The sequence below is a fragment of the Phaethon lepturus genome, unplaced genomic scaffold, assembly GCF_000687285.1.
Source record: "Phaethon lepturus isolate BGI_N335 unplaced genomic scaffold, ASM68728v1 scaffold56769, whole genome shotgun sequence".
Classification (NCBI taxonomy): domain Eukaryota; kingdom Metazoa; phylum Chordata; class Aves; order Phaethontiformes; family Phaethontidae; genus Phaethon; species Phaethon lepturus.
In genome coordinates, this window is record NW_010562505.1 from 1,348 (window position 1) to 16,665 (window position 15,318).

At 36.1% G+C, this 15,318-nt stretch overlaps 1 protein-coding gene across 1 annotated transcript; it reads right to left on the reverse strand.

Moving 5' to 3' along the window:
• Positions 1-1,141: 1,141 nt before the first annotated feature.
• On the reverse strand, positions 1,142-15,020 carry LOC104614713 (palmitoyltransferase ZDHHC2; the record flags this gene model as incomplete). Its single annotated transcript, XM_010294264.1, has 7 exons — positions 1,142-1,274; positions 2,019-2,139; positions 5,853-5,885; positions 7,470-7,539; positions 8,462-8,582; positions 11,746-11,840; positions 14,994-15,020. Coding segments are annotated over 7 exons (600 nt in total), but the record flags the coding sequence as incomplete, so codon positions are not given.
• Between the last annotated feature and the right edge of the window lie 298 nt (positions 15,021-15,318).

The following is a 15,318-nucleotide window of genomic DNA, read 5'->3' on the forward strand; positions in this document are numbered from 1 at the left end:
AAAGTTTTCCATTAATCATCTACATATTAGTAAATCTGAAGAGAACTGGAAAAATCAAGTCAATTCATAGGCTTACTCTAATTCAGCTTATATCAACAGAAAAGCATTCAGAGATTTAGAAACTTTAATGAATATATTGCAAATTTGTATTATTACAGTCCAGGATATAGTATATAACAGGCACTTGAATCTTGTGCACCTCCTGTTATTTATTTTTTTTTAAGACTTGTAACCAAACATGCATCCAGGTGGTGGGAAATCCTGATTTAACACTGATATTCAATGCAGTTATAATATATACACTCCCCTAGTAAAGGCACCTTTTCTCTGAGGCTTTTAAAATCAACTCATAACACAGAGTCCTTTCTATGCATCTGTGACTATGGGGCAGACAGGACTCACAACTGTGAAACCGCCCTCCAGATCTCTGTGTTCATTTGCTACTAAATATAGAAGCACTGCCTTAAAGTCTGTTCTTCCGTATCAGATCATTCTCTGACATTGGCTCTTTGTGCCCATTCATGTTGATCAAAACTAGCAACACCAGGGTCACTATAAGCCTGCCTTCCAGATTTTTTTTCCTCTCCTTACCTCCAGTAAGGGGCAAAGTTTTGGAATTACTAACGATGTCTTTCAGAGCTTTTAAACAAAACTGTAGCCAAACTGAACCGAGGAACTTCAGTTCTGTAGGGGGCATGGGTGGGAACACTGGAGCCACTGCCCTGACTGAGACACCGCATCAGAGGACTCTGACCTGGGTGCTGGGAACACCAAAGAAGAAGCACTTGCGTGTGCATCCCTTAGTGCAACTAAGATTTATTACAAAGCGATCTCGATTTTATTTATTTCTTTTTTCTTTATTCAGTTTCTGTTAACAAGCTGTGGATGGGAAGATGTGCGGGGAAGAGGATAAGTTCATTAATAGCTTGGCCCCTTGGGGCAGGAGGAAAAGCATCAGAATTTCCAGTGAGCAGCAGAACGGAGGAGTCAGTACTGGACAGTGCCAGACCTGGGCAATGTCGAACCAGGACCGAAGTACCCTGTATAGAATTGCCCACTTTTTCCATTACCCCCATACATATACTATACATCTATTATTTACTTTTTTGCTGCCAAACACAGAAGCATTAAATCCACTTACCTAACGTAGACTTATTCTTGCTGACAAGCCAACAATGATACCCAAAGAGAGAAGACAGACTGACAGAAAACATAGCCGCAGCAAAGAATAAAAACATGATGTGAAACTTGGCTTGAGTATCAGGAAGGCCATTCTAAAAATTAAAAAAAATTGTGCTGTTAGAATGGGGGAAATAGCCATTTAATTTGATTATTAATACTCCTCTATTGAGCCAAATCAAATTAAGTGCAAACACAAACGTACCATGCATCAAGAGTCTGAATAAATTAATTATACACCTTCTACATATGGACAGCCATGCAATTAGGTTGTTGACAGTATCTAAGTTAAAGAAATGGGACCTTTCTTGAGAAAGTGTAAATACTGACAACAAGAACCTGCAATTTGGATCTGAACTGCGAAGTGTCTTTCAGAGAAGAATAATTAATCTTTACAAAAATTGTCTTGTTTAAATTAGCCTTTTCAGAATAGTTACATTATAGCATAAATATTGCAAATCTAAGAAGGTAATATCCTAAGTTGTGAACCTAGATAATCATAATTAAAATACTAGAAAATGTCCCTGAAGCCTTTTCATAGCATAGAATTAAAAGAAGTTAACAAAACATATATATAATACAAATTCCCTTGTAAAATATTTTCTAAATAATTAATAATTGCATACTTGTTCTACACAGCTTCAAAATAACGTAGGAATAACCAAAATTTTCATGAACTATGATAAACAGAAAAAAAATAGATGGCTATGAATATTAGATAAACTTTTGTACGTCGTATTAGGAGATACCAGATTACAATGTAAAGCCTCCAATCTCAGACTTCTCACACAGTGGTAACTTCATATGCTTAAAGACAGTATGTATATTAGAGTACTTACTGTCCAAAACTTGATAAAATACTGTAAATCCGTTGCAGCAATGAAAAGGCAATACAGTAGAGAGTAAGCCAAGAAGAGAAGAAAAAATTTGTAATTGGAGAATCCTACACAGTTGTTCACCCTGATAAAAAAAGTAAAAACAAAAATGGAATGTAAAGAAAAAGTTACATTCTTTGCTTTCATCCAGTTTAGAATTAAACTAATTTAATCTAAAAAAGTTGATATCAATATGTAAACCAAGTTTTGCTTTCTTTCTGTAATGCCTCAAGCTACTGAAATGTATTAGCTTCAAGTCCCAAATTAGTGTAGAAATTCTAACCAAAACAACAACCCCAAAGAACTTTACCAGGTAATACCACTTTCAACAGTTTACTGAAATTCAGTTTTGACTTATGGTATGAAATCTTCTCCCAGCACATCCGAAGTAAATGTGACTGCAGTTACAGTTACTTTTTTAGTTTGTAGGGAAGTTTAAGTACGTATCAACTGGGACAGTGACAAGCCAAGATTTTGAATCTCAGTTGAGTTTTGTGAGAATAAAAACAGTCTCATTTAATCCACACCCTGTTTCATTAATAATGCTGCGTTATCAGTGTAAGCTTTATTAATAAGATTCTCTAACTTAGGCCTATTCACAGGAGATCCCTAAAAGTATTTATTTATATCAAATAATGAGGGAAATACTATTATTGAGTAAACAGAAAATGTCATGTGACAACGTGGCAGCAAATAAAAAAGAGGAGGAACATTTAAATATGCATCCAAATGTTAAAATAAATTTCATTTTAACATTTTTACTTATGGGCTTCAAGCTCACCTGTTTCCCATTTTTAAAGAATTTATACATGATAATGAGCATCAGCAGTGTACACATGAATATACACTATCAGCGAGACACAATGAGCATACATATAATACCGTAGCAGCTTCCCACTATAAGTAATATATTAAGTACAATGAATTTTGGAGTTCTATTAAACACATATTGATGTTACATCCACCAAATGAAAAATTAATTAGAGTGCTGCCCATGTACAGTTTATTGGTAAGCAGCTTCCTTTTCCTTTTATTCGGTTGCATTAAGAAACTAAACCAGAGTTATCATTGCACTGCTAACTTTGACATAACTCACCATATGAGTAAAAAAAATATTTCCATATGCTTTCTTAACTAATTGATATTGCTGTCAGAAAGAGCACCTAATTAAGAGAAGACTACATCCATGAAAACACTTGTATCTTGAAAAATAATTCTCAAGAAACAAGAAGGCATGGCAAATCTCAACTTCAGCTTCTTCAAGAAGTACAGGACAAGCTATTGCAACTATTCTCTTCTTTAGGGAGACAGTGATGGTAATATACATAGTAATCAGAATAGAGTAAAATCTTAAAATACCAAATAAACTTTTACTGTACACTACTGTTACCCATCCTCACAGTGGATAAGGGTTTTCGTTGTTTTGTTATTGTTTTTGTTTTTACAAAACATACCACCCTGGCTAAACATTAAATTTAGCATCGCCATTTAAGCAAGAACTAAGCATCTATATTAACTACAGTTAAGAAGGACTCACGAGAGATTGTTCTGATTAAAAAAAACAAAACAGAAGATATGTTTCTAAGCTCATCATGATTCTTATTGGAAAGTAAATTTTCAGTTCTCCACAGTGAAGTGTCTTCTTCACTTAGTATGTCAAAGTTAGTAATTCCATGATAAACTGCAAGCAATTCAGATGCAATGTTTCTACGATAACCCTAATTTACTTTCATGGTATTTCTTTTACGACAGTTTTTACTTTATGATACTGTTTAGTGAGAAAAGAAATATCAAGTGAAATGTTATTCACCAGAGATTAAATTTCTTGAATCAAAAACAGATTTCTTTCTTGTTGTTCTTTTGCACTACTGCATATAGTACACACGTAAAAAAAACCACCAAGCAACCCTGTCATAAATTATCCCACTCCCCACAGTTTTGACAAAGCCCCAGACTGAGGAGTTCTTCTTGAAAGAGAATAGTCCATCAAAAGGTTACAGAGAAAGTAAACACCATGGGTTTGTGATTATGCTATTTGAACATGTAGTAACAAATCATAAGACCCAAAAATGGTGGTTAGATTTAAAGCCTAACATCTTGAGGAAGAGTAAAACTGATAAAGGTACAGACAGCTTGCTAAATAATGGTGTGCTATTGCAGTGAAACATTCATACAAAAGAACATTCCAGGTTAAAATTTGGATTACAGGTAACATTTAAAACAATTAATTTTGGAGTACAAAAAGAAGAAATATCCTTTCTATCTCAAGAGTTAGTTTACTGAAAATGCCAGGCAAAAAAACCCCCAACGACTTACAAGGCACTCTCAAACTGGGTATGTTTTTGTTGTTTGGATACTAAGACTCTGCAAACAGGTAAAACAAGCAAACGCTACTGAGGAAAATAGAGTTTAATTTTCTAGAAGACTATGCCCTAATGAAAGGCCACTTCACTGCCCCTTTACAGAACACTTAAGTGCTCAGTTTATGGTTTGTTATTTGATACAGCAGATTTTTATTCTGAAGTTGAAGTTTACATGAAGGACATTTTCATGTACTATCCTAAGGCAGGACAACTCAAAAAATCCCAAACAGACCATAAAGCTTATGAGAAGTCTGTATAATACTGAATAATAACAGTAATATTGAGACTTTTCACTGATATTTTGTCAGGAACAAACTGAATTTGTTCCACATTCAAGGGTTTAATCTGTTTGTGTTTTGTTTGTTTGTTTTAAGAAGCACACTACTAACACAAAGCATCAAGTTTCACTTGCTGATATCCCTACAGCAAAAAAAATATGCAGGAAGTAACTCTACCCGATATTCTTAAATATTTCTTTCAGTTGTATCTACCATGCAGATGCAAAATAAGGGGAGATTCTTAAATCCTATTGCATTATGTCCGAGGCTGTAATCAGGACCAAGAGAAAGAGGAAGAGTCCAGCATCCCTCCCTCCCACAGGACAGTCTCTCCTCTGCCCAGGAATTTGATGTAAGAAGGTCAAACCAGCTCCTTAGAACCATCTACCATTCAGTTTGTTCAGCGCAGGAGATTCTTCTTTTCTGATTGGTTTCATGTGGTGAAGAACTGCCATCCACCACTCAATCCTCTTAACTTGGACCTTACTAAACAATTATCTTTAATTATCTCCATGAGATACCTGCCAAACTGACATAAAATTAATTACACATCCTGACTACCCAGTGGTTCCAAGGACTGCTGAGAAAAGACAGGAAAACAAAACCACTGTGCAGGCTGACACGGCAGCAAATGGAGGGAGGGTGGGAAGGAGTGGGGAGGAAAAAATGAAAGAAAACAAAGAACCGTAAAAATAAAAGAGCTGAATTGCTGTTTGCAGCAAGCCCACTCAAGTTGTCCTGGGAGCTTCAGTAAGGGGAACAAGGCACAGTCGTTTGCGTTGGTTTTTAACCTAGGGTAGTATTTCATCATTCAATGCAACTAGGACACAGTAATACTCAAACTCAAAGCCCATAAAGAAAAGATGCAAATCTTAAAAGAAGTTTTCTTACTGACCAGAAGTCTACCTCATCCTAACTGTAAAAACATGGAGGTACTTAACTCAAAGTCCAAGAAAAATGATATATGAACTCTTTTCCTAGTTGTGAGGTATGGAAAGAGGACATACATTAAATAACTCCAATGGTCCTGCAAGACCAGTAACTTCACGTAAGTATCTAAGTCTAGGAATAGTGAAGCATCACCTTCATAACAGGTCCCTGAAGAGTTTATTTTACCAAATCAGAAAGTAAGAACAGAAAGGCAATACTACACTCACCAAGGGCAATGATGATCCATTTTCAAAATGCATCTTAGAAAAACCCAACAGAATTCCAAGAATCGCAAAAGGCAAAAGAAAAACAAAGTCAGAAGCAGTTACATGTCAAATTGAAATTACTCACATACATATTAAGAATTACCCATATGTACTATTGGTTACCTAATCTACTTAACAAAGATGTCTATTTAAATTCACATAGTACAGTTTACCTACAAGTAAACGGTAGGTAACCCAAACCTAAAATGTTTGTTCTGTCAAGAGCTTAGTGATTTAAGAAAATGCAATCTATAGCTTCAACTTCAGGATTTGTTTCTCATTCTGAATAGGTTTTTCAACTATTATTTATTCTCTGACAGAGACTTAGAACCTGGGCTAATTCAATTATTATATACTTAGTCATGCAACCAAATATATTTCCAAATACATGATTTGCTTTTATAGAAATATATGCAGATGCACAGGAGGTTTTTAAGAACTTACCTTGTATGAAAAATCCCACACGTTTTTGCAATTAATCACTCTCCATAACAAAACATGCACAAGAAAATCATATATAATTGAAGCAAGTGAATTTTGACAAGGTAAGGACAAAATTAAGGTACGCTGCAAAATATATTAACCAATAGCATTCTGCAATTTTACTCACATTTCCTAGGATAACACAGGTCACCCTTTTTCTCTACCCTGCTCAGACACGAGAATGTTCCTACCTTACATTGCAACCATCATCCCATAAAACACAACCAAGATCCTGTTTCTGTCTCAACTCAGTTACTCTTTCAGTGCCTCTCCTGTTTTGTTGGACAAATGGATTGTGGCCTCTGCCTCACAATCATTTCGGAAGGTTTGATGTGTTATCAGCTGAAGTGTGCTTGGAACAGCCTCAAAGCTAAGAATAAATCAACTTTTGAGGAAGCCCCTTCTCTTACAAGTTAGAAATTTAAATCACTGGGGGCAAGGGTGGAGAAACAGAGAGACATCCAGGCTAACTGGAGAAAGGTCAGAGAGAACAGACAAAAGAAAGGTTAAGTTAGAAAGCAATTAGACTTCTGGGGAATATGGAGGTAAACTTCATTTTGTGTTAGATAAACAAAAAATTTATTTTACAGCTTCAGTTAGAAATGGGGGATGTTTGGTTGTTTCTTTCTTTAAATAAAAATAACCTGCAAGTTATCCAATGAAAAACAGGATATTAAGTTTATTACCTCAGGTAAGATGTAACTGACATCATGATTAGATTGAGATGGTAGTGATCTTTATTCAGATTCTAACAAAAGAAGCAAATTTTTGTTTATCAGCTATTTTTGGTTACATTCTTAAGGAAAGTTCTTTATTAATATTAATAATTTTTAACCATTACATAAAGAACGTGTAAGACCAAAGAATCCACGCTGGCATCAAGAAAGTCATCAAATGAATTAGATTAAGTTACAGACTTCCTTAGAAATAGATAAATAAATAACAACTAAACCTGAAAAAAATATAAGGAATTAAAAAAGCTTCTCTGCCAAAACATTAAACCTGAAAAATCTATACATAAAAAATAAAAGCTTCTGCGTCAAGAAAAAAAACCCCATTTATTCAGAAAACCAATTATTTAAAATATTTTCTTACTTGTCGCATACAGAACAGTGATGGCAACGATCTGGTTTTACAAGATGGCATCTGTCACAGTATCTGATTGCTAAAGAAAAAAGTTCCAAGATTAGATCTCAATGTACAGTTACACATGTGGATTCCTGAAGTCTGCGCAGAAGTAAATACTAGCAGCTCAGCCAGCAGAACCCCCAGGAAAGCATTTCAGCATGATCAGAAGCAGCTGCAAATACTGAAGCTCATACTTGCAATGCTGAATCTAGCAGAATGAACCCAAAAAGTTCCACTTTTGCAATCTCTGCTAATCATGCTAATCAGGGTTTTTTTTTTTCCAAGCTCCTCAGCTCTGCAAAACAACCAATGAACCAATAAAACCACAAAATCCTCACTAGAGTGGAAAACCTTTAAAGATTGTTCAACAATATGGCTATTTTAAGCCATTATTCTAACCGCTTTAATTTACTGTATGAGATTATCTCTTGGATTTGCTTAGCTAGCCAGCATTGACAAATTTACCGCATCAGTAGATTAAAATTAACTCTTATTTTGGAAGAACTTTCATTCTTGCAACTGAACAACCAGCAACTAGAACAATAACAGTTTCTTACTGTGAGCTATCTAGCTATACATGACATGCAGATAGTGATTATTTTTTTTTAACCTATGAAAGAAGAAATTTACACAGTTAAAGACTGCTACAGCCTCTTCTGCAGTTTGTTAGGATTACAAGCTATTTGTTAATGTCAGTTTGCAAACATTTAGCAAGGCATTGTCAATCCACTTCAAAATCCTAAATTGTATGCAGCAATTTACTTTCCAACAATCTTTCCACTGAATAAGTGTAGCTGCACAAAACTACATTAAAATTAAGTTCTTAGGTCACTTTGTTATTTTATAAAGTATGAAAAGCAGTTCTTCCCTACAATCCAAACCCTTGAAATTTTTTTTTAATTAGTTTAGGTAGCACATCAAGACACCTGCCTTTGGTGGTCTCCTGAACACCTATTTACCTCCAGACATTGTCCGTGTATAGATAGGAAGATCCTTGGCTGCCCGTCTTAAGACTTCTTGCTGGGATTCACCTCTAGGCTCCCTCTCTAAGGATTCCTTGTCTGAATACGATAGATGAAACTGGAATAATTTTAAAATCAAAGCTGTGTTAGCAAATTCCAAGTTAAATAAGTATCTGTAGAGATGTAAAGAAAAATAAATATTCATTATATAAAGATGGATTAGCAGCACGAACAAGGTATTACAGCAAATAACCCAGTGTTCCTAAGACCACTAATTTAGCTCATGGCAACTGAAGATAAAATTAAAATTATTTCTGATATGATATTAATGCAATGCTGAATGCTTCCAGAAGTAATAAGCAACACTCTTCAAGAGGAGGATCAAGAGCTTACCAACCCCTTCAAAGATCAGTTAATTTAATTCTGTAATACTAAATATTAGCTAGTGAGTATAAGCTAGGGATGTCAGTCTTTAACTGAAAGAAAATATGCTACTAGTAATAGCAGAAAAGACAGCTTTATTTCTCTTCTGGTGTCTGGTATTTTCTCTTTTATTCTTTACCACTGGACAGTTGCTGTTCTCTTCGTGCAGATGTTAGGATGTGTTTTTACTCCAGAAATTGGCTGAGAGAAGGAAGAGATGGGTGTCCTCTATGACAGAATAACCATGTCTTAATATCCTCCTGCATGAAAGGACAACTTATGTCACTGCCCAAAATGGCGATAAAGCTCTCTAGCAAGAGCTGAGAGGGTAAAAATTACTGAGAGAGATGCATGGTATAGATGAAGTAGTCCAAATTTCTCATACTCTAAAGTCCTCTGCAACACAGCAACATGGTCAGCTTTGTCACTGTGGCTTGTAGAAATGGGCAGATGCTAATGTCTTTGGTATCTCTATCAGAGAAATAGGATACAAAATCACCTTGGAAAAGAAGTCCGTATTCAAGTGTCTCTAACCTGTACTAGAAACAGAAGCCCTCTGCACAGCATTTATGTCTACGGAAAGGCTAGTCATTACAACAATATTATTTTTTTCCTAAATGAAAGTAAAGCATATAAAACTAAGAAAGCAGACAGAAACATGCAGTTAGGAGCCTATTCTCACCTCCATAGAGAAGGCCCCACTCTACCTTCCTGACAAAGCTCACAATCTTCCAGCTGAAGCTGGAGGTTCACTGTTTAGCCTGAGTTTCTCAGGTCACCTTTCATTTTTTCCCTAGCAAGAATACACTCTTGCCAACACCTGAACTGATCTATATTGGAATTTCTCACTTCAGAAACTTGGTTCAGAATACTTTTTTTGGAATGCTGCCTGTTGGATGTACACAGAGCCGTTGCTCCATCATTTTGTATTGGTTCTCAGAGTAGTCCTCAGTCTACAAAACTTCCTGTCTGGGAAGCCATCTCTCCCACCTTCATGCAATGCTTTTATATAGCTGGTACACACAGGTACAGAATGGCACACACTAAAGTGAAGTCCCTCAAAGTCTCTTAAAGGGAAACGGAAGCCAGAACTTTAGAGCTTTTCATATGTGTAAAAAATTTAAATGAGCTTAAAAAGAAATGTACAGGCTGTGTGGTTTGCAGCAGCTGCAGTATTAATAAAAACAACACACAAAAGCTTTATCTGTTTTTTGAGTCTTCAAATCAGTATTTGCTCTAGTTGGCAAGTCAGTTCAGTTAAGTTGAAAATACATCCTTTTACATTTACAGACCTCATCCTAGAAAGTGGAAGCCAAGCAGTAATTTTATGTTACAAAATACCTTAATTAAGTTTTAAAAATACTGCTCTAGTAAACTAGGAAAAAGACATGGAACAACAAAGATGTCACTTACTGCCAGCAACGCTGTAAACTCAAAGAACACAGAAACACCACACACTGCTTTCTATTACCCAACTTCAATACTTTTAATATCCCATTTGAAGTTCTCCAGTAGCTTTATATGATGGCTTTGGAATCCCACTATAATTACTAAGGATTTGTCAAAACGTTTTGGAAGTCTTTTATTGACATCAGCCCAGTGATTTGAAAACCCTTCTAATTATCGCTACAGTCACCATATACATGCATATATTTTGCCATGTAATTACCAAATGAAATAGGTTCTTAATTTATTTCACGCCTCTCTGCCCCAAGCTGTAGTAAAGACTGCAGTGTGAAATTCAAAGAAGATGCCCATTACTTTGAATTACCTACTTGTTTCCACAATTACATATCTTATTAGTGAATGAAAACTATTCAGAAAAGAACCTCTGCACAACAGACAGTAGCAATCACAAGGTATTTATTTTGTGTTGCCATGGTACTTATAGGAGCTAGAGTTATGAGTCTATGCTGAAATAAGTATTGGCTTTGTGAGTATTTCAAACTCCAGGGCAGCCATAGCGTTATTTCTCCGGGCCTCAGAGGTTGTGTGACATAGCACCTACGGAGGACTCTGGGGTTTCTGTACAAAGACAGGATGGAAGAGGCCAAAAAGTTGCGTTGGTTGTGCCAAGCTGCATGGGGAGGATTTTCATCAAGGCTATTGACAGTTTTCTCCCTTCTTTTTTTTTAAATGTTAGAAAGAATGTGAAATTAAAAAACCCAATACTGTACTAAAAGCAATTATCTTGAGGCTACATCATGTTGAACATGGTTTTGTATCTTAATATTCTGCAAGACAGATGGATCCTTCTTCTTTACACTTCTGTACTAGCTGAACTTAGACTTGGGGTATGTATTTACTCAGACCTCTTTTCCATGCAGCTGTTCTATTCTAGCTCCCTTCCGGCTTAGCCAGCCGTGGCTTCCCAGCACCAGCTTACCTGTTGTGCACTCATGCCACAACCCCCAAGTTCCTTCATACCAAAACAGATGGGGAAGAAGCTTTAATTCAGGGGACAACAGACAGATGCTGACAGGCAATATAAGTCTTAAACACAGGGAAATAAATTTTTTGCCCACATAAAAGCATTATATTCCTACACAAATATTTAAGCTGCTAGTTCAAACAACGCCTATTTTTCAAGTGGAGAGGTTTTCTTCTTCTTACTATCATAAACATCTAATTTAAAAAAATCTATTAAAAAACCTTTAAAACTTTGAGAAAGTGTAATTTTTTTGTATCTTGGTCATTATGCTGTTTGCAATCTGACTTGTATTAAGAAGCTGTAACTATCATCTGTATTCTTCTACACAATGTAAAACTACATGAGATCAGAGTCTCAGTTATTCAAATACTACAAAATCAGGCATTTGACTAGGCTATTTCAGAAACAAAAGTTAAGTTTATCTTACTTCTTTTGAAGGATTCATTGGTAGCGTAAAGATTGTTTTCCAATATGACCAGACGAACAGCATGAAAAATATATGGTACGCAACCAGGCACACAACTAAAATAAAAAAGGAACAGAATTAATACAAACAGACCAGTGATATTATAGTACTTAGAAACGGATGCTGTACATATCACAGATAGTTACTCTAACAGATGTAAATACAGAGGCTCTGCAAAAGCTTTACAACAAACATACTGCACTGCAACTTTACATGAGACAAATACAGACTGTGTGGGGAAAGTCACGATACAGGCTAATATATTACAGAAGTTTGAGGGGAATGGTTAATAGCCTATTAGAGCCCCATAATTATTAGCAAGCACTCTCCCTTCATGCATTTGTTAAATCCTATTTAACTGATGCATCTCTGGTTTTTAGCTTTATAAACCATGTAGGGAGACTGCTAGCAATGCAAAAAAACCCCAAACAAAACCCCAAAACCTCCTCAAAAGGAAGTATAACTACCTAAACAATGACTAGAGTATGGGCAGTCTTTGAGTGGATATACATAGGATACCTGAGCAGTAACCATAACCAGTTAATTTGTTTTGCTAGATTTTCAGAAGGGAGGACAGTGGGTGTTTTTTAAAAACATGCAAGTTCTTTAAATTCAAATGTTCCTTCACCACTTTATATTCTTCACAGCCAGTGATTTATTCTTAAAAATTTTTAATAGATGCCAGTCAACATTTACCATGCTGAGTTATTTTACTAGAATACAGGAGGTGATATCAACTTTTCCAAAGAGCCTGCCATGGATGGATAGGTGTTTCCATTTAAAAGCTGTCACTGTACTAAGCAACTCACTACAGTAAACAGTAAATCCAAAACTGGTATCCCCTCAATAACTTGCTCTAATGCACAAGAAAGAGTATTTCCTTGGAGTTTTCTTCCTGGAGCAAAGAAGCAGCAAATAAAGGACAGCTAAGACAGCAACGGTAAAAAATATTATTTCCCTTCTGTACAGATGAACTCAGATCATCGACAGCTCATGGTTATACCGAAGCTACACAGTCAAAAAGTCTTTATACAACTTCTATAAATTTGTATGATCATCAAAAAAACATCATAAAGGAAAACTTGTGTACTTTTCACTACACAATCTGCCCTTGTATGGTTAGCACATGTTTTTATATATGCAATGCTACTCAGTGCTACAGAATTTTCCATAACACATGCACGATGCTGTGTATAAATGGAGGAACAGTAGCCCAGCATGTTCTTGTTTTTTATAATTTTGCCTCAAAAGTAACGCTGAATAAATATTTCTGGTGTTGAAGTTTGTTTACTCAAAAAAAGCAGCAACACAGTAAATATTTATTCTTATTTGCTAGGCAGTTAAAAATAAAAAACAAAAGCTAACAAAATCTGAGGAGCAACACTGTACAAAGCTTTTGGAATGACAGGGGAAAAGAGCCATGTCTATAAACTGAAAAAAATCTCATCAGTATAATTAAGTGATAGAACTGGACTCCAAATCAAGCACAATACACTAAATGACCATCCTGTTATTGCACAAGCATCTGGCAGGAACAGTCCACATTTTTATCAGATCATTTCTATCAACTCTAACCACCCCCCACTCATTTACTCAAACAAAATCAGTATTTTTTTAAAGCACAGTATGTTCACGGCATAAAGTGAGGGCAAGTTACATCAGTTCTGTGCACTATGCATTTACTAATCTGCATCTATATTTTACTGTTGTGAGAATAGCACTAACTGTGATTGATAAGAAAAGTCCTTTTTCATCCATTAAAAAAAAATAAAAAAGACTACTGGAGGAAGACAAAATTTTAGCCTAAAGACATTATGCCATGTTTCCCCTTTAAAGTCTGCACAAGACTTAAGCTCTTCTTGTTTGCTCTTGTACCTCAGTTCTCCAACTCGACCCACATCCCAACCGGTCACTTCTCCCAGGTTACCTACCCACCAGTTTCCCTGCACTGCAATGGAGATCTTGGGCTACCCAGATGCTCCACTGGGTCTGTGAGTGTTGAGAGTCCAACACAAGAACCTCAATTCCCTTGAGACAGAAAAAGAAGAGCTGTCCACAGCTCTCTGGACAGAAATCCTTCTATTTTACACTTTTCCTGAAAAAAAACAAATGGCGCATGCCTTGCCTGAAGGCAACCCATTTATAAATAGCTGGCAAAGCCAGAGTTGCCTGGAGATCTGCAACAACCTGTAATCGGACTGAGCCCTATTTGCCCAGTTTTCACCCCTGAAAACACTTAGGGCAGGGGTACAGCCAGGGTAAATTTCTCCTGCCTGGTTGAAGCTCACTGAGGCTTTGAGCAGCTAAAAACAAGGAAATTTAGTGTTCCCCAATGCATTTTGCTAATAATTCAATGTGCTTTGGGAGCAATGCCTAACAACACACTTGTGTGTTGTCATTGTCATCATCCCCTGAGCAGCAAGAAACCGGAATTATTTCAAAGCGGGTGCTGAAGTTTGCAGATGTGCTTATGCACTCATAGCAGGAGGGGGGAGATCACTGAACTGAAAAAAAGTTTTTCAAGCAAATGCTTCTTAATTGGCAAACACTTTTTCTAAACAAGGGAGTTGCCAATGACTTAATAAAACCTGCTGGAATTACACAAAAGGAAAAAGCGTACACTTTGTCTCTTAACCCCCAAACCCTTCCTCCAAAAGTTCTGCAGCCCCACACTTTACACTTCCATGTTGTGCTGTAGCATCTGGAAGAGGAATCTAAACATGCTACAGCCTTGGGGTAGGCATTCTAATGACAGTTAATCGGGCAGTTTTATTATACCTGAAAAGGTTACGTATCTGAAATATTCCGTTTCTTCAAAGACGCTGGCTAAATAGAAATTGCAGAAAAAAGTCACCTCCAATTTAAGTATGTTGCACTCTGCACAAACACCTTGCTCATCTTTAGAAGTCCTGGTTTTACAAGAGCTTTCCTTGCTATGAATAAAATTTTTTGACAACAAAATGTAAGGATTATTTTAGCTGACAATTCAGAAAGACAGTAAGAAAAGTAAAAATTTCTAATTTTTTCTCATCTCTATTTGGAATGGCTAAAGCAATATTCTGGAACCACAGGACAATAAAAGGAGCTGAGGAACACAAAAACATACACTTATTTAAAACAGATTAGTTCTGTATCTCAATTCTGCTAGTAAACTACTATACTACCATGACATACGAATTCCACTTATAAACAGCTAATGAAAATCTTACCTTTTTCTCCAATATTTGTCATTGTCACTGAAAAATAAGAAAAAAGAGTAAAAATTATGTTTAAATAGACAATGATGTAACTGAATATTTTAAGCTTTTGTTTTGCAACCAAAGAGGGAAGAATAATCGTCAAATAATACAAGCTTAAGGCCACATACTATCAAGCTTTTATGCCGTGTATATTCATCACAAGAATAGGGAGACAATGCCAATTGCTTATAAGGGTTTTTGGCTCCCATTCCCAGGCTCAGTTCCAGGGAACTAGCACCTCCATCTATCTGAAGTTGCCGAAGTTTAACCCAAGAAAAGTCACCTCTGAAGAACA